This window comes from Natrix helvetica, assembly GCF_964273705.1.
Source record: "Natrix helvetica genome assembly, chromosome: 7".
Taxonomy (NCBI): domain Eukaryota; kingdom Metazoa; phylum Chordata; class Lepidosauria; order Squamata; family Natricidae; genus Natrix; species Natrix helvetica.
Genome location: NC_138558.1, coordinates 11,255,424 through 11,282,589, shown reverse-complemented (window position 1 = coordinate 11,282,589; position 27,166 = coordinate 11,255,424). Strand labels below are relative to the sequence as shown.

The following is a 27,166-nucleotide window of genomic DNA, read 5'->3' as shown; positions in this document are numbered from 1 at the left end:
TATTCCTTAAAAGTGTCCTCTCTGGAACAGAACTGAATAAGGATAAATTGTCGCAGCTTTTGTTATAATGCATTGCCCCTTTTAGGGATAAAACAATTTTGGTTCTTGGGCACCACTTAGACTAGGGGTGTCAAACTCACGGCCCGCGGACTGGATCCAACCCACGGGGTACTTAGATCTGGCCCGCAGTGCTGCCCTGGAAAGGACCGGCCCGCGGTGCCTCTGCCAGCAAAAACAGAGCTTCAGGGGACCACGACCCCCAATCTCCATTTTCATTGGCAGAGGGCTGCAGGAGGCTGTTGTGGCCACAAAGAGGGCCCAGGGGACCGTGCCCCCAAGCACCATTTTCGCTCGCCGAGGGCTAGCAAAACAAACTAAAACCAAATCAAAAGGAGAAATGTTTCTCCTTTTGCATTTGAGCATGTAAGAAGGGACAGGAAAGGGGAAAGGGAAAGGAAAGAAAAAGAAGGAAAGATTGGAAGAGAGCATGGAAGGAGAAATAAGGAAAGAGGGAAGGAAGAATAAAGAGGGAGGGAAGGAAGGAAGGAAGATTATAATGAAAATGAGGGAGGGTCTCAGGGAAGTCCTGCCTTAACACTTGGCTACCACAGGTGCCCCCGACACAAGTGACATCGAGCTGGCCACGCCCACTTTGCACGCATGCACACACGCACACACCGGTCCTCCGAGGTCAAACCCAACCCTGATGCGGCCCTCAATGAAACCGAGTTTGACACCCTCGGCTCAGACAGTCAAAGACAGCCGAATATTCTGCTGTGGCCTTCCCTGTTCAATAGATTAACTGAGCCTTTTTCAACTGTGGCAACTTTAAGATGTGTGGACTTCAATTCCCAGAATTCCCTAGCCAGCTGTGTCACCCCAGGGGCACCAGGAACCGTCTAAGCAGCTACATTCTATGAACACCCTTCAAGGGTAGCCCCATATAAAGTGCAGCTGCTGGGCCCATCCTTTGTGGACTCTGACTGAGCCGGAATTCAGCTCAGATCTCTCCTTCTCTCCTGTTATTTGCAGCTCTAGTTGATTAATTTCCCCCAGGGCATCTTTAAAAAAAGTGAACATAGATTTGGCAGTCAAGAGAGCTGCAGGTTAGTGAGAATTCATATGATTTCCTTCCCACCCCTCTAACCTAATCAATAACTAATGTAACAATTCTTCACAGCCTAGCAATTTCTATTCTAGGCAAACTATTTTGTGCTTTTAGGCTGACTGTACGTCTGACTTTAATTATCGCATTTCAAAAGGGGGAAAAAACGGACCTTGGGTGATTAATATCTTTTTCTAAACCCGTATAAACCTGTAAAGTAAGTTCTGCCTTGTTCGTATGTGGCTGTTTTAATTCTGTCTAAAACTTCCTTCTGGTGGCTTTACACTATTAAAACAGAAACCTGTCTAGAGGTCTGTACAGATAGTCCTCGGCATACGACCACAGTGGATCCCCAAATTTCTGTTGCTAAGCAAGGCAGTTGTTAAGTGAGTTGGACTCATTTTATAACCTTTTTGCCGCAGTTGTTAAGTGAATCACTGGTTGTTAACAGGATCGTACAGTTAAGTGAACCAGCTTCCTCTCCCCACCCCATATTGATTTGACTTGTCATAAGATAAGATTGTCAGACCTGCAGCCATCTTTTCTTTTGGATCTTTGGCCTGCCACACTTTCTATTATTCTACTGTGCGTTTTCTATTGTGGGAAAATGGGAGGGGGGATTGTACGGAGTTAGATGCTATGTAGCCATAACAAAATTCTTTCTAGAAAGCCAAGGTCATCCTTTGTCTCTGCACCTGACTGGAACTGGATGGGTGGAACTGCCAGCATGGCAGTGGGAGATTGGGCCATGTGATGGACTTGTGGGTATGGGGGCAAGATCATGAACTTTCAACTGGGCGGGGAAAACCGGGAAGCTTTCAGACTCGGGTTTTCCCAGATGTGCCAACATGACTCTCTTAATAAATTGGAACTTTGAGCTAGACTTTGCCTTGGACTCTGATTTAATTTTGGACGCTATTTGGAACCCTGACAAAGATAAGATGGCTAAGAAGGTTACAAATGGGGATCACATGACCCCGGGACCGGGCAGCGCAGCTCTCATGCCAGTTGCCAAGTGCCCGGATTTTGATCATGTGACTACGGGATACTGCAACAGTAATAAATGTGAAGGTCACTTACTACGTATCAGTCACTTTTTTCAGTGCCGTTGAAACTTCAAATGCTCACAAGACGAACAGGTGTAAGTCAACGATTACCTGTCATCTGAAAGAATTGCAGATACAGACAGCCCTTGACTTACAACGGTTCATTTAATGACCATTCGAAGTTACAATGGCGCTGAAAAAAATGACCATTTTTCACATTTATGACTTTCGCAGCATCCCCACGGCCACGTGATTTACATTCGGACGCTTGGCAACGGACTCATATTTACGACGGTTGCAGCCACCTGGGGCCTTGTGATCCCCTTTTGGCACCCTTTTGACAAGCAAAGTCAACATGGAAGCCCAATTTACTTAAAAGCCACGTTACTAATTTAAGTATGGCAGTGATTTGCTTAACAAGGGGTGAGCAAGGGTGAACGCAGCCTGGATGCGCTGGCGAGAACTCACCGGGGTTCTATGTGACAGACGAATGCCAACCCGTCTTATATCTAAGATTTACAAGACAGCCAACCCCCCTGTTGCACTGTACGGCACCAAATGCTGGGCAGCAACAACAGGGACCGAAAGCTCTCTCCATGCCGTGGAAATGCGAAGGCTCCGTTGGGTATCGGGCATCTTCCTTCTCAACCGCATCGTTCGACAACATTTTGGCGTGGCACAAATTATAAAGATGAGAGAAGGCCGACTCCGCTGGTATGGGCATGTCCAGAGAGCAGCACCTTCCGCCATGGCCAAAACTGCCGGTCAGGTTCCATTCAGGCAAAGAAAACAAACAAGACGACTAAGCAGGTAGTTCATGGTAAATGTAATCTTTATAAGCCTGTTCCGATACTTGCAACAAACACACAGTGCAAAACACGAGTGAATTAAAGTCGAGCCTGTAATTCCGTACTTCACCATTTAAACCCTCCTGTGGCCCGTCCTCTCCTACAAGCGCGCAATACACCCAAGATACTCTGATGACGTGACAGACCATGCTGGTTTTCATTGCCACGCCTGCGCTGGTGTCGTTCCGTATGAAAGTCACTGCAGGATCCGAAGGTCCTTCAAGCTCTTGGCGCGGCAGGGAAACCAGTGTGGTGTCAGGTTTCCGAAAGATGCCCTAATTAACAGCAGCAATCCAAGTCACGAAACGCCCGTGTCATGAATCTCCCCACCAACAGAATGGCAGCCGCTAAGAGCGCCAGGGCTGACAAAAGACAGTAGCCGGCGACTTCACGAGCGTCCAAAACAGAGATGACAAGACACCATCAACAAAGATATGCAAGCCGCCGGCCTGCGCCCTGGAGACACGGCTGACCGAGCAACGTGGCGTTCAAGGATCTGAAAAGCAGACCCTGCACCTGCGGGAATACGCTCGGAAGCAAAAGAAATGATTCGCTTAACAAACGTGGCGAGAAAAGTCACAAAAGGGGGCAAAATGCACTTAACAAATTTCTCCCATAAATTTGGGGCTCAATTGTGGTCGTAAGTTGAGGACTACTTAGTAATACTAGTTCTAGTATTACTAGTATCTACTAGTTCTAGGACTACTAGAAATAGTAGTTAGTGCGTTTTCCTTACTAACCTCGTTCTTTTTCTTCTCCAACGTAGCTTGTCAACCAACCCAACCGTATTCTTTTCGACCGTCGCTCTATCAGCCGCAGCAACCTCCTCTGGCCCCTCCTACTTCGACCTCCTACCCTACCTCTAACCCCCCTTACATGCCCTCTAACCCTGCCGGTGCCATGCCTCACCACTTATACCCCTCCCAGCCCCAGGCCTCTCCAACCAGCTTGAATCCGAGTTCTTCTCTTCCCGCTCCTCCTCCTCCCCCTCCTTCCGGCGCCTCCTTCCAGCATGGCCGGCCAGGAGCGCCACCATCTTCTCTGCCGTCGTACGCATTGCCTCCTGGACCAACAGGTACAGAGACCTCGACCAGTGAGTTGGCTGCTTTCCAAAGAACAGGTCCGCGCTTAAAAGGGCTGCCGGGGGGCTGGGGGGGAGTATTGCATATTGAGACAGGGTGCCTTTTACATTCTTATTAATGTAGCATGTGTGTGTGTGGTGATCTTGTCTTGTGGTTTAACACGGTGCATTTTGACAATGGCAGAGGGCTCGCCCTCTTTGCATGCTGCCTAGCATCTCGTGCTTCCTCAGATCCTTTTCAGAGCAATTAAGACAATAGATGTGTGGCCCCTCTGAAGCTAGGCTGCAGTTGGCACTCCTCCCTGTGTCTTTAGGGCAGGGGGGTCAAACTGGATTTCTAGATCAGCATTGTAGTTGTCCTCCATTGGCCGGGAGTGGGGGAAGGGATGGGACGGATGCCTCCTGCAGTACCCTGCCTGCCAAAACGGGGAATGGGGGTTGCACGTGGAGCCCCCCTGCCTCATTTTCAGCCTCTGGCAGCACTCTGGCAGCCAAAAAGGTCCTGTTTTTGGCTGGCAGAGTGCTGCTGGGGAGGCCGAAAATGGGCCACGCAAGAGCCACATGCCCCCCCCCCAACCGTGGCCAGCAGAGGCACCACGGGCCAGTCCTTTGATATTCCTAGGTCGACCCCGCAGGCCAGATTTAAGCACCCTACCAGCCAAATCGGGCTAACGGGCCTTGAGTTTGAACCACACACACACACACACCCTGCTTTATGAGATATTTAAGAAAAGCAACTTCCATTAACTTTTATTGGTTAAAAGGCACTGTTCAATTGCTCACCAAGAGACAAGCCAGGGTGTTTGTCGGGAGGAGTTGGCAGCTCTGAATCAGCAGCTTGTAGGAGCAACAAGCTGTTTGGTTCAAGAGAGTGGAGAAGAAGAGAAAATCTGGCTCTTTTGTCTATTTTGGTTCTGTCCCAGGATTGTTTAGCTATTATTTGCAATCTGTGGCTCAGCAGCCATGAATCCTTGCTGCGACATTAGCGTGCTGCTCTTTTTATTTACTGACATGTTTATTCTCCCTCCCTTCCTTCCAAAGAGGCTTGAATTTACACTTATGTAAATGTCTTTTCTACAAACTCAAGTGGTAGACCAAACTATGGCAAAGTATTTAATTTCACGCATCATGCCAAACCACAGTTTTATTTTAAACCAGGATCTGGTGTCAGAGCCTGTATGATTGGCTTCACAACTACTCCAGTATGATGTCTGAATCCAGCCCACAACCAATCTCATAGAACAGGGGTCCCCAGGCTTGGCAACTTTAAGACTTGTGGGCCTCAACTCTCAGAATTCCAGAATGTAATGCAATAAACTTTTATGAAGGATTTGCTATTAGAATAGCAGTTACAAAGAAGTAAAGTGAAACACGTAGAAAAAACAAGCTATACAAAAATTATCATCATGTCAGTTAATACTTAGTTGGGTAACCTGATTGGCTCATTGCTAACAGAAGATGGCACCTGATTGGCTCTCTAAACACTCATGCTCATTGGCTACAATCAGATGAAGGAAAGCTACCTGATATCAACCTAAGCAAGTTGTGCTTCCTTTTTCTGGTTATTTGGCTATAACTTTTCATAGAAGACCGATAATTGAACAAACTTTGTTGCATTACATTCTTGATTAAATTAAATTAAATCGTCCCATTGATATATAGTTTTATGGTACTACTCCAAAAAAGGTGATGTTATTAGCCCCCAAACCTCAAAAATACACTTTTCCCAAAAGGTTTCCACAATTTTGGCCACTTCTGTATTTAGCCAGTGACCCACTGTCAATATATATTCACCGATAAGGAAGTTTTTGCCTTCCAGTTGCAAGGCAGTTGAGAAAGGCCATTGAAACCAAAGGGCCCCCAACCTTTTGGGTACCAGGGACTAGTTACATGGAGAGAGGTTTTTTTCCATGGCCCAGAGGGGGTGTGGTTTCAATACAATAGCAGAGTTGGAAGAGACCTTGGAGGTCTTCTAGTCCAACCCCCTGCCTAGGCAGGAAACCCTATACCGTTTCAGGCAAATGGCTATCCAACCTCTTCTTAAAAACTTCCAGTGTTGGAGCATTCACAACTTCTGGAGGCAAGTTGTTCCACTGATTAATTGTTCTCAGTTCTAAGTTGCTTCTCTCCTTGATTAGTTTCCACCCATTGCTTCTTGTTCTACCTTCAGGTGCCTTGTGCAATAGTTTGACTCCCTCTTCTTTGTGGCAACCCCTGAGATATTGGAAGACTGCTATCATGTCTCCCTTAGTCCTTCTTTTCCTTAAACTAGACCTACCCAGTTCCTGCAAACGTTCTTCATATGTTTTAGCCTCCAGTCCCCTCATCATCTTTGTTGCTCTTCTCTGCACTCTTTCTAAAGTCCCCACATCTTTTTTACATCGTGGTGACCAAAACTGGATGCAATATTCCAAGTGTGGCCTTACCAAGGCATTATAAAGTGGTATTAACACTTCACGTGATCTTGATTCTATCCTTGAATCTAGTTTCATGTGCTACCTCATAAGGCGGATGGAGTTTTGCTGTTTTGTGGGGCACGGTTACTGGCCTGCCCCGGAGTGGTGCCAGTTCATAGACCGAGGGTTGAGAACTTCTGATTTAAGAAATGCAGTTTCCCCACCAGCGGGTGAGCAGAAGCGCATGTGCATGATGAAACATCTGCTGGTCTGAGTTTGTTAAGCATGGCATAGACAAGGTGTGGCTTTAAAGAATGAGCTTTTAAAAGCTTTTGTACCTTGCTTGTGTTCCCCGTTTTTCCTCCCTTAATGCATAACAACAGACCTGTTCCTTTACTGATGTAATTTAATATTTCCTCATTTTTTTAAAAGGATAATACCTAAGTCCATGTTGGTGAATCAATGGTATGCGTGCCAGAGGTGGCACACAGGGCCCTCTCAGTGGGCACGTGCGCCATTGACAGCTGCTCTTCTGTTTTCCGGTGCGCTGGTCTTTGTGCACCGGAAAATGGCCTAAAAATGGTCCAAAAAAACCAGTCAAAAATGCCCCAAAACCAGGTGGTTTTTTTGGGCCATTTTCAGGCAATTATTCGGGTCATTTTTCAGCCCCAAAATAACCTGAAAACAGCCCAAAATGTGGCCAAAAACAGGCCCCCGTGCGCCAGTATGCGCATGCGTTTCGGTTTGGCCACTTGGTGTCAAAAAGGTTCACTATCGCTGCCCTAAGTGGAAAGTGAGGAGGGCCTGATCTGTCAGTGGGAAACGATTTCCTCTGTCTATCTATTAGAGCATGTTTCTCAACCTTGGCAACTTTAAGTCCTGTGGACTTCAACTCCCAGAATCCCCCATTCTGGGAGTTGAAGTCCACAGGACTTAAAGTTGCCAAGGTTGAGAAACACTGTATTAGAGTGAAGGCTTAGTTGAGGTGTTACCACTTCCACAAGTGCCGCCTTTGTGTGGATTTCAGATGGATGCCCTTTCCTGGAAACAAGAAAAACAATTAGGATGCTGAGCAGATTCACAGTCAGGGTGGATTGTCTAGAAAAAGCTTCCCCAAGCTGTAAACTCACAATCTATATCCCGCCCGACTTCAATTACTGGGATTTGAAGTCTGACCTTAGTCATCCTTGATTCAGCCTGCAGAGCCGCTTTAGGACTGAAGGCTTGCTATATAGTGAGAGGCAGATACTTCCCATTTTCATCTGTTCAAAGCTGTTTATCTAACCCTGTACTCATTTACCTGGAAGTCAGTTCCAAGGAAAGCAGTAGGACTTATTTCCGCATCGCTACATGTGGAGCTGCATTGTTGGCGGATCCGCCCAATGTCTAAAAGGAATTGATTTATAAATGGCTCAAGAGTGAATCACCAAGTCTAGGAGTGTTCTGACTTAGTCTTCCCCAGCGGCACGAAGCCGAGTCCTCATCCCGCTAACCCCCTTTTATTTAATTCACAGTGAATTCCTCTCCAGCAAAGTCTTTCCTCTCCCACAGTCTTTCAAGATGGTTCACAATGAGCGACCTTGATCAGGCTTGGAGAGTGGCCAGGCCGATATCTTTCAGACGCCGCAATACTTGGCAAGAATGCAGGAATGAACTAATTGTCTCCTGCAAACTCCACTCCCCTTTCGCTCCTCTTTTATTCCCTATGGGAGGGGCCATTCACCATCCACCTGTGGCCGTACTCCCATCGCCCCTTGTTCCTTAGCTGTTCCCTTCATCTGGCAACTCTGCGCATGCGCACACTGGGAACAGGCTCCAGCTGTTTGTCTGCCTCACTGCTGTCTGATTCCAAAGGCATGACCTAAACTCCTTTCCTGCCAAAAATAGGGTCGTGTCATGATTGCTTATTAGCTAGTGACCTCTTAAATAATACTTAAAATAATATTAGTTTTAAGCAAAAAAAAAAACTATGTTCTTGATTTCGTCTATAGCTATAAATATAGCCATTTTAATCATTCACAGCAATGAATGGGAACTAATCAAGGAGAGAAAGAACCTGGAATTGTGGAGAAACTTCTTAACAGTGAGGAGAATTAATCAGTGGAACAGCTTTGCCTTCAGAAGTTGTAGATGCTTCATCACTGGAGGATTTTAAGAAGAGCATATTCCTTTTTAGCGCACACTCCTTCCCATCTCCATTTCAGTAATAAGAAATAGAAATCACCCATTCAATTGGGCATATTACAGCAAACCATAATTTCATTAACTCTTTTTTTTTTAATTGAGTTACTGTACAATTAAATGGTTCACCCTAGGTCTGAGCCATCAACCGAGCTTTCTAATCTCCAGTGGCTGAGTTTGCACAACATGTTAAACCACAAATAAGGAATCCTCATTATGGCTGAGAGCATTATGTACATTCATTGCATATTGGATGGTACGAATGTGGCTTTTGTGGTGTTCACTGCATCTCCAAGGACAAAGCTTAAAAAAAGAAAAAGCGAATATTCGTTTGTAATATATAGTTTAAAATATCTCCTAAGTTGTTTTTGTATTTTACCTGCAGAGTATCATTATTTACAAGACCAAGCCAGTTTCCTGCAAGGTGAATTATGTTGTAAAATAAATGAAACACAACAAAAGGGTCTAACAAGTTTGAATCTAGCATTGCATGCAATCGCTCTTTCAAATTCCGAGTGAATTAAAATTTAGTAAATTTAAAACAAAATTTAACCTCCAATGGCATTTTAAAAATGAAAATGACCATAAAATAAAGTAACTAACCTGGGTTTTCCAATCAAGATTCTGATCAGTTGTTAAAACAGATTATGAAGTTCTTAATAATCTTTCTGCAAAAGATTCATATCCAGTCTATAGTGAGTAAATCAGCTATTGTACAAGCAAGAAAATTCAAACTACACGTTATGACCGAAGAGACAGAAATGCAATCTTTAGAATAGTACCCCTAGCCTAGAAAATATATGACATTTTTCTTTTTAAAAAAATAGCAATTGTGCTGGCCAAGATGGAATTATTTGGGTAATTTATGCAAATAAAGAGTTTTGCAGAAATATTTAATATTGGTAGTCCTTGACTTACAACCACAATTGGGATCAGAATTTCCTTTGCTCTATACACGGCGATTGTTAAATGAGTCATGTCCAATTTTACAATCTTCGTTTGTCACGGTTGTTAAGTGAAGCCCTGCAGTTGTTAAGTGAACGACATGGTCATTAAGCAAGTCTGGCTTCCCCCATTGACTTTGCTTGCTGGAAGCCATCTGGGAAGGTCACAAATGACAATCACATGACCCCGAGATGCTGCAAACGTCATAAATGCGTGCCCGTTGCCAAGCATGAGAATTCTGATCACGTGGCAACAGTCGTATGTCACTTTTTTTTCAGTGCCGTTGTAACTTCAAACGGTCACTAAAGGAATGGTTGTAAGTCGAGGACTACATGTAGTTCCTTTCTCAAGTAGACACCCACCCACCCCCCAAGATAAGGAAGCAAAAAAATCATGAAAATTCTCATCTGGGGCCAACTCATTCCACCGCTTGTAGATAATAATGATAATAGCAATAATGCCCAGGCTGGAATAACCTCCAAAGAGATCCAAAATTGTCATAGAGCGGGGGTGTCAAACTCGATTTCTTTGAGGGGCACATCAGGGTTGTGTTTGACCTTGGCGGGGTGGCCAGAGGGGGGGTGGCCAGCTCGACATCACTCTTGTTGGCGCCTGTGGTGGCCCAAGCGCTCTGCCAGTGGAATTGGGCTCCCGAGCTCCGTTTTCGGCTGCTACAGCTTCCCTGCAATCCTCTACTAGTGAAAACGCATATGGCCCTCCCGAGCTCCATTTTCACTGGCAGAGGGTTGCAGGAGGCTGTAGCAGCCGAAAACGGAGCTCCAGGACCCATTTTCATTGGCTGAAGCATCGTAGGCTGGTTCTTTGCTGTTTCCCGGGAGGCCCCGTGGGCCAGAAATAAGTACCCTGCGAGCCAGATCTGGGCCCCGGGCCTTGAGTTTGACACCCCTGTCATAGAGAAAGGGCTGTCCCCATGTCCCTATGTTTGGGATACCAAGACAAAATTTTGGAATCAGGTAATTCTGTTTGCAGAACAGAACTTGTTAGCCAGCTCTTAGATTTCAAAGAGAAGCAGGAAGCACAGCCAAAGTGGCTTTCCAATTTCTAAGAAGCAAAAAAAAAAGCTTCACCTCTCATTATATTGTGAAAAATAATAAATCAGGGAGCTTAAAAGATGCAACTGCCAGGAATTATAATTTGTATATTCGGAGTCCCCTCATTTGCCAGGCAAGGCTCTCTCTGCAGTTTCACCTATTCCATGGCAGTTTTGGCGCCCTTTTACAAATTATTCAGATTCTGTTATATTTTTGGCTAGTTCAGGGGTCGGCAACCTTAAACACTCAAAGAGCCACAAAGTTCCTAAGCGGAAGCCCCCCCTTCAATTCTGGAGCCAACAGGAAGTCCCGTTCCCCCACCATAGAGTCTCCTCCTAGTGCGACATCCTTTTTCCTCTACCTGTCCTAACCGGAAGCCCTATCAATTGTGGAGCTGACCGGAAAACCCGCCCCTTGCCATAGAGTCTCTTCCTGGAGCGCTGTGTTTTCCTCCCCTCCCAACCGGAAGCTCCTCTCAAAATTGTGGTGCTGACCGGCCACAGGGAGCCACAGCAGAGGGATGAAAGAGCCACATGCGGCTTCAGAGCTACGGGTTTGCTGACCCCTGGGCTAGTTGATGAAAGAGGAATGCAGAACACTGAATCATTGGTCAGCTTAAATCCAGCAAGTAGCCAATCTCTGCATTTTGACCAAAAGCTGGTCATGTTCTCTTCCCTAGTACTTTTTTCAACATTCACCTCATTCTTAAAAGCAAGAAAAACGAAGCTGAAATTCTTACAAAGTGGAATGGATGCTTCTTATGCCGGGTAGCTCTAGGAAACCTACCGTGTTTCCCCGAAAATACGACAGGGTCTTATTTTCTTTTTACTTACAAAATATGGCCTTAGGCTTATTATAGGGGAGGGCTTATTATTTTGGGGTTGCCGGGCGGCTGCTCCCTTGCGAACTGGCTCCCGAAGAGCTGGGCACAGCCTCAGGGGCGAAGCAGCCATGAGGTGACCAAACACACGAGCAACCGCCCGGCAAACCTCCTCTCCAGCCAGGCAGAGCGCCGTTCACTGATCTAGGGGGTATCCCTAAGGCGCCAAGCCATGTGGCGCTCTGCCCACTCCCCAGCTCCCGCGGCTTGGCACATTCGGGATACCCCCTAGGTCAGTGCAAGGAGCTCTGCCCGGCTGGAGAAGGGGGTTGCACGAGCACCTGTTCCGCTCCCATCAGGCATGCCTCCTTGCCTGAACATGTCCGGGCCCGGCTCTCCCTGCAGCAGCCGCTGCCGCCGCCCCGGGGCTCCGAGCATAACGTGTTCTCTGGTTTCAAACTCGGCTGCCGAGTCTTCCAGCAGTGGCCGCTCTAGGAGTGCGCTCTGTGGTTGTGGGCTGGCTGCTGGAAGACACTGTCCGGAAGACTCTTACAGACAGTTCCAGCAGCCAGCCTACAATCATAGAGCGCACTCCTAGAGCGGCTGCTGCTGGAAGACTCGGCAGCCGAGTTTGGGAGTTTGGAACCGGAGAAGACGTTATGCTTGGAGGCGCGGCGGTGGCTGCTGCTACAGGGAGAGCCAGGCCTGGACATGTTGAGGCAAGGGAGCAGCCACCCGGCAACTCCCCCCTCCGGCCAGACAGAACGCCACTCCCCAACCTAGCGGTATCCCGACAGCACCAAGCAACGTAAGCGCCTTTCTCTCCCGGCTCCTGCGGCTTGGCACCTTCAGGATACCGCTATGTCGGTGAGCGGTGCTGTGCCTGGCCGGAGGGGGGGGTTGTCCAGGAGGTTTATTTTCGGGGATGGGCTTATATTTTTGCCCATGTGAAAAATGTGGCAAAGCTTTAGTTTCAGGACAGGTTGTATTTTCGGGGAAACAAGATAGATGTGAACTGAACTAAATGTACAGTTCCGTCATCACAAAGGCCAACAGCAATGATTTGCATTTCTCACATTTTCTTTGCACATTTATAGCCTCCGATTCTGTTTTAGCTTTTAAAAAACGCAATCGGATAACCTCATGATTTAAAAAACAAACCAACGATAGAAGTTACTCTGAAAGGCTGTGGTGAAAAACGGCACCGTTGTGCAACCAATGCCTTATTTTGTTTTTATTTGAACAACCCTTGCAATGAGTGAAGGACAGAACATTGAGTTCTGGGTACCGTCCAGATTATTTTTAGGACGGAATCCGGGGAATTCCTGAATTGGGGGGGGGGGGGGGGAATCCACTGGGAATATTCAGAGCAGCTCTTATTTTCGGTCGGACTTTCTCAGGCCCGATCCCTAATGGATTAAAATGGGCTCAGCCTCGTAAATGCAGAAGCACGGAACAAAGCTAGATTTATATTCTGCGGATTAATCTCCCCATCTTTTTTAGCATTGCACGTTGGCTCTCAGCCTGATCTCTTGGGCAACCCACATGCCCTGCGGGTGGATATATATTTCATTTGAGCTCACGTTTTCCTCATTTTACAAGTCGGTGCGCATGTGCCCACAGAGAGCTCCGAACATGGCATGGGTGGCTGTCCTTTTTCTCACCATGGATCTTGTGAAAGTATTTTCCACCCTAAGGGTTGTTGTTGTTTTTTAGGTTTAGATGTGTCCTTTTTCCTTCAGCATCATTGTTTAGAACTGAAAAAGCTGAACAACAATCTTTCCATTAGGCACTGGAATAGTTAGCTTAGAAGCCAGCTAACAGTTGGCTTAAAAGCTTGAAGCACATGTAGAAGAAGGCGGTATTGGGCTACCAGCTTGCCAAGAGTCCAAAAAGAATTGGGCTAATGCGCAGAAGCCATGGAGATCAACTATTAATCTTTGATGCCCATGCGACTGCCTCTGAAGGCATCTGCTGAGAGTTTGATCAGGGGTGAAATCAACTTACCTTCGCTACCAGTTTGGGCGATGTGACCTCCGCGCATGTGCAGGACCTTCGATTTCTGACAATCAGCTGTGGCGCGCAATTTAGATTAGCTAGAAAGCATGAAATCCGACGATTCTAGCTAATATAAATCACGGGTCACAGCTGATAGTCGGAAATACCGGTTCGCCTGAACCGGTAGCATTTTTACTACCGGTTCGGGCGAATGGGTCCAAACCGGTAGCATTTCACCCCGGAGTTTGGTGGCTTCCTAATGCAGTTGGTTGGCCGTTATGAGAACAGACTGTTGGGCCAAATGGGCATGGATCTAGTCTGGCAGAGCCTTGCTTATGGTCTAGATTCTGTCCCAGCCTATTACAATTCCAGATAGTAAGCTATTGACCTGGGATGGAGAGAACAACACCCCACTAGCTTCTATCTAGTTACTGTATTTTTCGGAGTATAAGTTACGCACCAAGGTTTTGAAGAGGCAAATTTAAAAACAAAATTTTTGCACTCTACAGACCTCCCAAAAACGGACCGTTTTCGTGAAAACGGGCCCGTCCCCCCGTCCCCCAAAAGGGCATGAATAGCCTTTAGGAGGTTTATAGAGTGCTACTGGGGGGGGGAGGCAAAATTGAGCAAAAAACCCACCAGTTTTTTTGCTCATTTCTGTCTTTCCCAGCCTCCAGGAGCTCTCTCAGAGCCTCCTAAAGCAGGGGTCTCAACCTGCCTAATGCCGTGACCCTTTAATACAGTTCCTCATGTTATGGTGACCCCCAACCATAACATTATTTTATGTTTTCCATACTTTTTTTGAAAATATGTGTTTTCCAATGGTCTTAGGCGACCCCTGTGAAAGGGTCGTTCGTCCCCCAAAGGGGTCCTGACCCACAGGTTGAGAACCACTGTCCTAAAGGCTATGCACGGCCATTTTGTTGAAGGTGGGCAGGGTTTCTGGAGGCCAAAAATGCTGTATTCAGTATATAAGAAGCACCCATATTTTCACCCTCTTTTTTTGAGGGAAGAAGGTGGCGTCTTATACTCTGAAAAATACGGTACTTCTTAAGAGTTAAATTCTACCTTTCCCACCAGAGCCAGGGGGTTATAGGTAGCACTTTCTCCTTCATTTTCGTCTGCAACAAAAACAGGAAAGTTGAGCTGACCCATAGTCACTCCTGATGGTCCCTCATGAAATTTTGATTTTGCTCAGAGGCCCTTCTCTGGAATTTGAAACGGCTATTCTTCCCTACTGACTCTTTGTTGTTCTCCTTGCAGGTCCTCAGAACGGCTGGAATGACCCCCCTGCTCTGAGCAGAGCCGGAAAGAAGAAAAAGGTTAGCTACACAAGCGTGAAGCCCCCCCCCCCCCCCCCCCATTAAATACCAGTCTTCTCCTTCCCAGCGTTATACCTGCACAATGGCAGGGTCCGCTTGTCGGCAAAGCTGTTTCCAATTGGGTCCCTCTGGGGGTGACGGCCACATATTGCATGTCCTCCTGGATGCAGCCAATCCACCGTTTCCTGGGCCTGTCATGTGGACTTGGCTGGCCATTGGGATGCAGACGCACGGCTGTCCTTGCCACCGAGTCTTCTTTTACCGCATCATTACCAGTCTGGCTGACAAATCATGCTCGGCCAGGGGTTTGCATGGGTTCGGTGATCCTCTAGCGAAGATTCTGTGTGGTTCGGTGAACCCCCAAATCCCACTCCTGGCTGGCCCTGCCCACCCTGCCCCTCCCAGGAGTCTCCACGCAGCCCTGTCATCATTCCAGGTAAGTTCAGGACCCATGTGGAGTCTCGGGGAGGGGGGGGGGGAAAACGGGCCTTCTGGAGGTTTCTGGAAGGCCTCCGGAGCTCAAGGGAGGCAGTTTTTGCCCTCCTGGAGGCTTGAGGAAAGCCTCCGGAGCCTGGGGGAGGCAACCCCCACCCCTGTGGTGCAGGAGGCTGACTAGGCCACGCCCACCATGGTCACACTCACCCAGCAACGGGGCAGTGAACCCGTTGCTGCAATTTTTGAAGCCCCCACCCCCATCCCTCTGCAGGAAGGATGGAGCCTTCTTCAAACACAATCGTACGGCACAGCTGATTGTCACAGCTGATAGTCGGAACCATTTTAAAAACTTTTTAACGCTTTTTTTACTACCTATTCTCCCGAACCAGTGGTAAAAAAATGCTTTTAAAAAGTTCTTTTAAAAGGTTCAATACAATACAATACAATAGCAGAGTTGGAAAGGACCTTGGAGGTCTTCTAGTCCAACCCCCTGCCTAAGCAGGAAACCCTATACCGTTTCAGACAAATGGCTATCCAACATCTTCTTAAAGACTTCCAGTGTTGGGGCATTCATAACTTCTGGAGGCAATTTCTGTTCCACTGATTAATTATTCTCACTGTTAGGAAGTTTCTCCCCAGTTCTAAGTTGCTTCTCTCCTTGATTAGTTTCCACCCATTGCTTCTTGTTCTACCCTCAGGTGCTTTGGAGAATAGTTTGACTCCCTCTTCTTTGTAGCAACCCTGAGATATTGGAACACAGCTATCATGTCTACCCTAGTCCTTCTTTTCATTAAACTAGACCTACCAAATTCCTGCAACCGTTTTTCATATGTTTTAGTCTCCAGTCCCCTAATCCTCTTTGTTGCTCTTCTCTGCACTCTTTCTAGAGTCTCCACATCTTTTCTACATCGTGGCGACCAGAACTGAATGCAGTATTCCAAGTGTGGCCTTACCAAGGCCTTATAAAGTGGTATTAACCCTTCACGTGATCTTGATTCTATCCCTCTGCTGATGCAGCCTAGAACTGTGTTGGCTTTTTTGGCAGCTGCTGCACACGGCTGGCTCTTATTTAAATGGTTGTCCACTAGGACTCCAAGATCCCTTTCACAGTTACTACTGTTGAGCAAGGTACCACCTATACTGTACCTGTGCATTCCGTTTTTCTTGCCTAAATCAACTATGCCGCGCGATCGTCGAAACCTTTTTAAAACTTTTTTTAGCATTTTGTAACTACCGGTTCAGGTGAACCAGCCCGAACCAGTAGCATTTCACCCCTGTTCTGGGTATCTTACAACCTAAAAGCATCGAGAAACATTAAAATCATCCATTATAAAAGCACAATAAATAAAAACATTAGCCGATAAAATCAAGGAGACAAGATGGCAAAGAAGGGAGCCAGACTCAGGTGGGGATGGGTGGGTGACGTTGTCAGCCATTTAAATTAGCCAACCATTAGTCGTCCCTTGTTTTCATTGCAGGTGCCTGAGAGCTTCTTGCCTCCTGTTCCCATCACGGCCCCCATCATGACTCCTTTGTCGGACCCGCAAGCCCAGCTGCAGCAGCCTCCCACTTCGGCCCCACCTCCGACTCAGGTTCCCTTCCAGCCTTCCCATCTGCCTCCGGGCCAGCCAGGGTTACAGAACCCTTTCCAGAATGTTCCATCGTCTGGGGTCCAGACAATCATGACTCCATCCGTATCGGCGTCTAGCATGGAAGGAGCACCGGGCGCTCCAACAGGAAACACCATGCAGGTAAGGTGATCTTGCTAGACTAGCAATTCTCCTTGGAGGTCACCTACCTCTTACTTGCCCAAGAGGTGCATGCATTGTTGTGGCCTGCCAGCAGAGCTGGCAGCAGATTCGGACAGCGAGGAGGTTGGGGAGGAACCTGGGCCAGTCCTGGAGTCTGGGGAAGGCTCTGATGAGGGCTCTGTGTCAGAGGCAGAGACGGGGCCAGAGCCGTATGCTAGTTATCAGCTGCCTTCGGAGTCATAGATCAGTGGGGCAGAAGAACAGCTGGAGCCTGTTCCCAGTGTGCGCATGCGCAGAGTTGCCAGACGAAGGGAACAGCTAAAGAACTGGGGTTGACTTGGGAGTAAGGCCACAGGTGGACGATGAATGGCCCCTCCCAGAGAAAATAAAAGAGGAGAGAAAGAGGAGGGGAGTTTGCAGGAGACAATATGCACACTGGGAACGGGCTCCAGCTGTTCGTCTGCCTCACTGATGTCTGATTCAACCTCCTCACTGTCTGACTCTGCTGCCAGCTCTGTTGGCCACTGGTGGGCCATGACAAGAACATCTGTAGGATTGAACTATGGGGCCCATGGTGCTCTCTGAGCTTGGTTCTTTTCTTGCAGACGTTTCGTTACCAAATTAGGTAACGCCATCAGTGCTAGTAGAGAGTGGGGATTTGCTCTCATTTTATATTGTAATGGCTTGCCCCTTAGCAAGTTCTGCCAAAGAAGCGAACAATAAACAACAGCCCAATCAAGGAACCATCAAGCCCGCTCCCACCAACACTGGCAAAAGGCTGAGGACACACAAATTCCAAAAAAAAAAAAAATATCTTCAATCATTTCTTTCTCTCTCCAGCATATGCAGTCCCTGCCCACGGAGAAGATAACCAAAAAGCCCATTCCTGAGGAACACCTTATCCTAAAGACCACTTTTGAAGCTTTGATCCAGAGATGTCTCTCTTCAGCTACCGATCCGGTAAATCTTTCGCAGGGGATGCCAGCTCCGCTATTATTATTATTATTATTTTTAAATGCATTTTGTGTGACATAATCATACATCCATAACTCGTGACATCCATCATTAGGTGACAAGTCACACCAGAATTGATTTAATACCTCTCCCTAGCTCAGCTCTCCCCGTGCTTCTGGGAAATTGCAGAATTTGCAGCTGTCATTTGATTTATGCAGCGGGTCACGGAGGAAACCCCTCCCCTGAGAAGCTGCAATGAAATTTAGGTTTCCCATGGGAAACCTACACATTAAAGGTATGCAAAATACCCATTTACAGTTATGTCTCAAATGGGAAATAGATGACTGACGTAGTCCTGTTAGTTCTCTGACTTACTCAGATAATGCCTTTTTTTTTCTTTTTTGCACAGAAAAACATTTAATCATTTTCTCTAATTCAGTTTGGGATGAGCTCTACAGCCCCTTTCATCCCCAGCCAAGATGGGAAGTGTTTGAAAATTATAGAAGTAGTAGTCCCCTGTTTCCCCGGATAATAAGCCCAATAAGTCCCTTTTGAATGTATGCGCTAAAATAAGCCCTCCCCTGAAAATAAGCCCTCCCTGAAAACATTTAAACGCATGCATAGCCGGTCCCCACCATTTCCTCTGGTTGCTTGCCGTGCAAACAACACGAGGTGAGGAGGCGAGGCTGGGAGGGGGGGAAAGGGGGGGAACATGCCCCATGCACCCCACACACCCTTACTTAACAGCCACTCCCACTGTCAGGCCTGTAGTTATGTTCTTTTTAGGATCTTTGGCCTGCCACACTTTCTTATAATTTTCTATGCTGTTTCAATAGTGTAGTAGTTGGGAGGGGGGAATAGAAAGGAGTAGGATTGTAGAATGGATTGTTGACATTCTTTTGTAGAAGCCAAGGTCATCTTTTGTCTCAGCACCTCGACACCTGGCCGGAAGAAGATGGGTGTACATGCCAGCGTGAAAGATGATGATTGGAACATGTGATGGATTTGTGGGTGTGGGGAGAGATCATGAACTTTCAACTAGGTGAACTTACAGGATGTAATTCAGAGTTGAAATTTCCATAGCCGTACTAACATGCCTGCGGAATAAATTGCACCATTAAGGATGTTTTGCCTTGGACAATGATTTATTTCTGCATGGTATTTAGAACCCTAACACCCACATCCGTAGCCAGCACACCCCTTCTGTCATGCTAATGGCCACCGCAGGTCCAGCGACCCAGCAGCAGCCATGAGGTGACCACGCTCGCCACCTCCTGCACCTCCAAACTATTAAGCCCTCCCCGAAAATAAAGCCAAGCACTTATTTTGGGGGTCAAAAGGAAATCAGACTCTGTCTTATTTTCAGGGAGACACAGTAGAAACAAATATTGGAAAAAGGTTGAAATGCGTAATAGATTTGAGCCATTACACCATCCTGGGGCCAGCAAGGAAATGCCAGGAAAATTCTTCAGAAAAATGAGTGGGTTTAATTCAGTTTGACAGGTCCATAGAGCCATTGGAAGTTTGATAGAAAAGAGGAGAGAGGAATTGTTGACATGATGTCACAGACCACCTCTCAGTTCTTCCTTGGAAGGGATCCAGAACAGAGTAGCCTCTTCTTCTCACTGCTAGGATGCAAATCCAGAACTTGAATCCACCTGCTGTTAGCGTTCTAAATACCATGCATGAAATAAATCATTGTCCAAGGCAGAATCATCCTTAAAGTTACCTTTTATTCATACAGGCAAGTTAGCACGTCTATGGAATTCCAACTCTAATGTTCTTCCTGGAATTCCACCCAGTTGAAAGTTCATGATCTATCCCCACACCCCATAATCCATCACATGTTCCAATCATCATCTTCCACACTGGCATCTACACCCCTCTGCTTCCGGTCAGGTGTTGAGGTGCGGAGACAAAAGATGACCTTGGCTTCTATAAAAGAATGACAACAATACATTCCACAATCCTACTCCTTTCTATTCCCCCCTCCCAACTACTACACTAATGAAACACATAGGAAATTAATAAAAAGTGTGGCAGGCCAAAGATCCTAAAAAGAACATGCCTGACACCTGCATTAAGAGGCTTGTTTTTCTTGATCCCAAGCCAGTTTGTAGCTTCTAGGCCAGGGGGTGTCAAACTCAAGGACTGCGGCCTGCATCCAGCCCGCGAGTTGCTTAGATCTGGCCCACGGGGCCAGCCTGGTAACAGCAAAGGACTGGCCCACAGTGCCTCTGCCAGTGAAAACGGAGCTCCTTTTTCGCTGGAGGAGGCCGTTGTGCTCCATTTTCGCTGGCAGAGGGCTATCAAAACAGACTGAAAACAAAACAAAAGGAGAAATGTTTCCCCTTTTGCATTTGAGCATGCAAGAAGGGGCAGGAAAGGAGAAAGGGAAAGAGGAAAGGCAAAGAAAAAGAAGGGAAGATGGGAAGAGAGCAAGGAAGGGAAAATAAGGAAAGAGGGGAAGGAAGAAGAAAGAATGAAGAGGGAGGGAAGGAAGGAGATTATGAGAGGGAAGGAGGGTCTCAGGGAAATCCTGCCATAGCAGTTGGCCACCATAGGCGCCCCCATGTCACGCCCACACCTGGCCACGCCCACCCACGCATGGCCCTCCGAGGTCAACCACAACCCTGATACGGCCCTCAATGAAATTGAGTTTGACACCCCTGTTCTAGGCTGTCTCAAATAAAAGTCTTCTGCTGTCCAACTAGGCAGAGCCGTTCTGAGATCTTTCTAGCACAATGCTGAGTTTCAGTCTTGCTTCTCCAAAACACAAAGGAAGAGCCAGGCTTTAGGTATTCCTCAAGGGTAGCCTCATGGGGAGCATACTGTAGCAGTCAAGCCGAGATGTTGCCCCAGCATGGGTGACTATTGGCAGGTCTGCCCAGTAAATCCCCTTTTCTTTCCTTCCCCCATAATACATTTCCCTTGGCTGAAACGTGGCTGGGGTTTGAAACATTCGCCCTGAAATATTTAAAATCCCAACACATGTGCCCACATCCCCACCGTGCATTTCCTGTTCCTTTTCTCCAAAGGGAGCAGTGAGATATTCAAAGACATGGCACCTCTGGAGGATGCAGAAGAGGACAAACCACATCAGGTTTTATACAGTTGCAAAGTCCTTAGATGTTGCATTCAGTCTGAATGCAAAGTGTTCCCGGAGATGGAAAATGGTTAAAACAAAATTTCTAACTGTATTCCTTTTCCCGTGGATGAAAACACCTTGAAAAAAGAGATAAATGCAACTGTGGCCTTCCGTGAGTGCAATAAGACAATGTTTTCATTAATTTTCTGTTCTGCTTCCTCCCATAGCAAACCAAGAGGAAATTAGATGATGCCAACAAACGCCTGGAGTTTCTGTATGATAAGCTTAGAGATCAGACGGTAAGCTTTATCTATTGCCACCCGTATATCTCTTACGTCCAGTGAATGAAATGGCATTTTGTTGGCTAGAGCCCAGTGTTCAAATACACTATATTGCCAAAAGTATTCGCTCACGCATCCAAATAATCAGAATCAGGTGTTCCCATCACTTCCATGGCCACAGGTGTATAAAACCAAGTCCCTAGGCATGCAGACTGTTTTGACAAACATTGGTGAAGGAATGGGTCGCTCTCAGGAGCTCAGTGAATTCCAGCGTGGAACTGTGATAGGATGCCATCTGTGCAACAAATCCGGTCGTGAAATTTCCTCGCTCCTAAATATTCCACTGTCAACTGTCAGCTGTATTATAAGAACGTGGAAATGTTTGGGAACGACAGCAACTCAGCCACGAAGCGGTAGGCCACGTAAACTCGTCCAACATCAGTGTGTGACCTCACAAATGCGCTTCTGGAAGAATGGTCAAAAATTCCCATCAACACACTCCTGAACCTTGTGGACAGCCTTCCCAGAAGAGTTGAAGCTGTTATAGCTGCCAAGGGTGGACCGATGACATATTGAACCCTATGGATTAGGAATGGGATGTCACCTACAGTAAGTTCATACGCGAGGAAAGGCAGGTGAGCGAATACTTTGGGCAATATAGTGTATGTCAAGATCCTCCTCCTGGATCTTGAGCCTATCTGTGATGACCCGGGGCAAGGCATGGAGGCAACACAGCCAGCTGATAGTTCAAACTCCCCTTTATTGCCCCAACTTTCCCCCAAATACTCCCATGTTTATGTCTTGGAGCAAGGTACACATACAGCAGCCTCTGGCTGTGATTAGTCCAACAAAACACCGTTAGCATCATGGCTTCAAGGCAAGAAATCCAGCGAGTCAAAGGGAACAAAGTGCCAATGAGGCCAACGAGGCAAAGGAACACGAAACTCCATGAACTCAGTCCTTGTTCCGGGCAAGCGCCCCCTCCCAGAGCATCTGCTTAAGTCTTAATTAAATAGAAATTTCAATGGAAAAGAAGCTCGAGATGTTCCTCATATAAGCCCTACTCCAAAAATAAGCCCCAGTTAAGATTGTCAGCCAGATGGAAGCATTTGGTACCCTTTTCCCACAAAAATAAGACCTCAACTGAAAATAAGCCCTAATGCAGTGGTGGCAAACCTTTTCGGCACCAAGTGCCCAAACCAGAATGCCTGTGCGTGCCGGAATGCTGTAAACCCGAAGACCAGATAGCCGGTATACATGCCAGCCAGCTGATCTTTGGCTTTCCAGCAGGCGCATGCATGTCGGCCAGCTGTTCTTTGCATGCCAGGCCACCGAAAACCCAAAGACCAGCTGGCTGGCACACACATCTCTGGTTTTGGCCATTTTTCGGGGCGTTTGGGGGGGCATTTTCCAGCACTCCAGCGCTTGCGAAGACCAACTCGCTGAAAACGAGAAGAGCAGCTGGCCTGCATGCCATAGGTGTTGTTTGGAGCAAACATTAATATCTTGTTTTCAGGGAAATACGGTGGCTGTAAGTGTAATCTCAACTGCAAGGCTTATAATTTGCCTTTATAATCCAGAAGGCAAATTATGTGGTGCATTTGGGTTGATTAGCAAATTGAAAAATGCCCAAGGAAATGGCGAAGTCAACCACATACAGGTAGTCCTTGACTTACAACCATTTGTTTAGGGACCACTGGAAGCTAAAGCAGCACTTCAAAAAGTGACTTTTGACCGTTGTTCACACTTACGACGGTTGCAGCATCCTCATGGTCACCTGGTTGAAATTTAAATGCTTGGCCAGTGGTTCCTATTTATGACGGTTGCAGTGCCCCAGGGTCATTTTTGCAACCTTCTGACACGCAGAGTCAATGGCCAAGCCAGATTCCCTTAATAACCCTGCTACTAATTTAACCAGGGGTGTCCAAACTTGGCAACTTTAAGACTTGTGGACTTCAACTCCTAGAATTCCCCAGCCAGCTCTGCTGGCTGGGGAATTCTAGGAGTTGAAGTCCACAAGTCTTAAAGTTGCCAAGTTTGGACACCACTGAATTTAACAATTGCAGTCATTCACTTAACTACTGCGGCAAGATAGGTCATAAAACGGGGCAAAACTGACTTAGCAGCTGTCCTGCTTAGCAAACAGACATTTAGGCATCAAATGTGGTCGTAAGTCGATGGTTACCTGTATTGTTACAGGGGAAGAGGACACAGGCACAGCCTTATAGTTGCCAGTTGTACTTGGCATGTGCAAACATCCTTACCTATCGGTCGCTGCTTTTTGTTAAGCCAACTCAAATGCTACTCAAGCCGTCGCGAAAGCTACGGCTGTTCTAACGCAGCCATTGTCAGGTTTCCGAAAGATTCCCCTAATTAATTCATGAACCTCGAGCCAAGTTTCAAAAGAAATCCACTCATTTATTAGGAACACCATTTCGGCAATACCCCACCGCAGTTGGATCTGATCTCCTTTTTTAATTATGGCTGAACTTTACCCCTGTTTCCTCCCTCCCCTCAGTCTGTGCCATAAATCACATTCACCAATGAGGTGCCCGCCTCACAAGCCTGCTGTAGTAATCTGAGATCTGACTCTAGCCGAAGGTATGCGTGGAATGCGCTCCGCCCCACTTCCCTGACCATGGCAACGGGGTTTATTTTTCCCCTTCCTTCTTTTCCAGCTCTCTCCGATGATAATCAATGGTTTGCACAACATCGCCAGGAGCATTGAAACCCGGAACTACACCGAGGGGCTGAACATCCACACCCACATCGTCAGCACGAGCAACTTCAGCGAAACGTCCGCTTTCATGCCCGTGCTGAAAGTAGTCCTCACTCAAGCCAACAAGCTTGGCGTCTAAAGTGGGCTTCGGAGGAAGTCCCGGAGCTGTGGAAGGGTGCATGACGTGTTCCACATTCTGTCCCTTAGAGCATGATGCGGTAGAGAGAGCGAGTCCCGGCAGCGTCCCTGCCAGAGGAGCTTCACTTTAGAAGGGCTCGTGAGCTTTGGTGCTTATTCCTTTCTCTTCTCTTTTATTATTCCTACCTACAGATAACTGTATTTAATTATGCCACCCCCTCCATATCGTCCATTTTAAATGCATGGTATCTGCTGCTTTGAAAGTGGCTTTTAAATACTGTCAAGAGAGAGGATGAGGCAGCCGTCGTCAAAGAAAAAAAAAAAACCTTCCTTCCACAAGTCTCATTATCAACCAATTAAAAGTTCCAGATTCTATTTTATATGTGTGCTGGCTTATTTTTTTAAGCATCTGTTGTTGTTTCGGTTTATAATCAGCTGAACTCTCAGTTCGTGTCATAGTTTGAGTTTTTTGGGAGCCACATGACTGCTTATTTAGGCGACTAGGCTCGAAAGCAGAAGACTGTGAGTTCAAGTCCTGCCTTAACCATGAAAGTTGGCTGGGTGCCTTTGGGCCAAGCACCAGGAGTCTGTGAGTTCCAGTTCTGCCTTAGCCTAAAAGCTTGCTAGGTGACATTGGGCCAATCATCAGGAGACTATGGGTTTTACTCCCGCCTTAGCCATGAAAGCCAGCTGGGTAGCTTTGGGCCAATCCCCAGAAGACCATGAGTTCTAGTCCCGCCTTAGACATGAAAGCCAGCTGGGTGGCTTTGGGCCAATCCCCAGAAGACCATGAGTTCTAGTCCCGCCTTAGACATGAAAGTCAGCTGAGTGGCTTTGGGCCAATCTCCAGAAGACCATGAGTTCTAGTCCCACCTTAGACATGAAAGCCAGCTGAGTGGCTTTGGGCCAATCCCCAGAAGACCATGAGTTCTAGTCCCGCCTTAGACATGAAAGTCAGCTGAGTGGCTTTGGGCCAATCTCCAGAAGACCATGAGTTCTAGTCCCACCTTAGACATGAAAGCCAGCTGAGTGGCTTTGGGCCAATCCCCAGAAGACCATGAGTTCTAGTCCCGCCTTAGACATGAAAGCCAGCTGAGTGACATTGAGCCAATCATCAGGAGACTGTGAGTTCTACTCCCATCTTAGCCATGAAAACCAGCTGGGTGACTTCGGGCCAGTCAACCAACTCAACTCACAAGGTTGTTATAGTGGGGAAAATAGGAGGAGGAAGGTGTATGGGATATGTTCTCTGCCTGTAATTATTTGTAAACATAATAAAGGGATACAAAAAATTAAATAAAAATGCTTAAAAAGTAGTTTCTCAAAATTAAACTTCAGCCTTAGTTCAGTTCAGGTTCACTTTTCTTTTTGGAATGCATGATTATAACAATGGTTCCAAGAGAGAATCTGCACGGCTCAGAATTGAACTGTTGGGCTAACAAAATAGTTTCAGGAAAATCACCAAGTTAACTGTAGGAAGTTAAAACCCAGCCCTCTCCTAGAAAAATGAATCATCCTGGGACATATTGAAAAGGCAGAATATTATATTTCCCTGGATGAGAAAAGGAGAAACATGTTTTTAGGCAGGAAACAGACTCACTCTCTTAATAGCCCCCACCTTTGTCAATGGGCCATTAAAGGCCTGAGCCAGTCTATTCTACATGACAAAGATCTCCCTCCTTCAGCTCCAGGGTGATGGGATTAAGGCATGATAGTATTAGCCCTTCAACCATCTCACCACAGGGCACCTGGGAAGAAGCGATGCTCAACCAAACTTGGACTCAAAACACAGCCTACACCCCTGCATGGCCCCCACGGGAGTCTGACAACCAATCAGAATACAAGCTCAAGATCAAAGGCCAGAGAAGGAATAAAACCAGGGACTTTCAGCATCTCTCTCTCTCTCTCTTTTTCTTCTTCACCCAACATCTGGAAGCATGTGGCCCCCCTTTTCTGTTCAGGATCTCAAGCCATGTGGTCCTGTCCACCATTAAACCATCTTTCCAAGCAGCCTCTGTGTTTCCAGTGTCTTTTCCCCCACTTGGAACAGAACCCAGGTGGACATTTCTTCCAACATTAGCAAAACATCAAGAACTCAACAATTGCAACTAGTCAGAACAGAAGGTTTGCTTATCAAGCGTGGGGAGTCATTCCTAGACTATGGAAATAACCTCCTTGGGAGTCATATTTGGGCCCTATTCTATTCTTAGAAAATCTGTAAAGATGCATCTCTTCCACTGGGCTTTGTAGGGGTTGAGTAAAGTTGGTTCAAAAATAACTTTTGGAAAAGATTGTTTTGCTTTATTTTAACCCATATTAGCCCCCTGAGTACTCATTTAAAAAGAAAAGTGGAATAAAATTGATTTTTTTGGGGGGGGAGGGAAGAAAAACTTTGAACGCAGCCTAATAAAGCCTCAGCAAGAAACAGTGCAAAAATTCCACCTGTACAAATGGGAATTGAATGGTACCCAGATTGTGCAGAGAGCTCTGCATCTCCTCTGTAAGCAAGCGTCATGAACCAAATTCCTTTTTAGCTGTGTGGAAAAGACTTGCAGTTCCCCCTCCTCTTTTAATTGGCTTAAAGCACTTGAGGTTCTAATCAGAAATTATTATATTGCTGGAAGAAATATCCATCTGCTTCAGTTCCAAGCCAGGAGAAAGGCACTGAAGACAAAATGGAGGCTGGAGGTTGGTTGGAAAGATGCTTTAATGATGAAGCAAAACCACCAAACACATGGCTCTCTGGTGCAGCTGCACACATGGAGTGGAGAGTGAGGGGTTTGTATACCTTCTCTTGGACTTTGCACTTGAGCTTCCTGTTCCTGTGCAAGGACATGTATTTTATTGGCTGTTGTCAGACTCCCATGGTGCCATGTACAAATCCTAGGAGTTTGTCTGAGGTAAGCTTGGTTGAGGTTTGGGCTGATGCAATGAAGGGACTTTTGGGGCAATTCCTATTGTGGCTGAGGGCTAACCCTACCTTTGTTCAGACCTTGCTGCATGGAC

General features: G+C 46.7%; 1 protein-coding gene across 9 annotated transcripts in view; it reads left to right on the top strand.

Annotated features, from left to right (window-relative positions):
* Positions 1–24,540, top strand: part of SEC31A (SEC31 homolog A, COPII coat complex component) — a 70,801-nt gene extending 46,261 nt beyond the window's left edge. For 4 of the 9 annotated variants that reach the window (XM_081959197.1, XM_081959196.1, XM_081959195.1 and 1 more), the window contains 7 exons: positions 3,766–4,119; positions 9,043–9,081; positions 14,736–14,794; positions 16,708–16,980; positions 17,821–17,940; positions 21,250–21,321; positions 23,982–24,540. In XM_081959197.1, the coding sequence (XP_081815323.1) occupies positions 3,766–4,119; positions 9,043–9,081; positions 14,736–14,794; positions 16,708–16,980; positions 17,821–17,940; positions 21,250–21,321; positions 23,982–24,161 (1,097 nt within the window). In that variant the 3' untranslated portion in view covers positions 24,162–24,540. The remainder of the gene's footprint in view (positions 1–3,765; positions 4,120–9,042; positions 9,082–14,735; positions 14,795–16,707; positions 16,981–17,820; positions 17,941–21,249; positions 21,322–23,981) is intronic. The other 5 variants (XM_081959199.1, XM_081959203.1, XM_081959198.1 and 2 more) reach the window with 4 other exon arrangements.
* Positions 24,541–27,166: the final 2,626 nt, after the last annotated feature.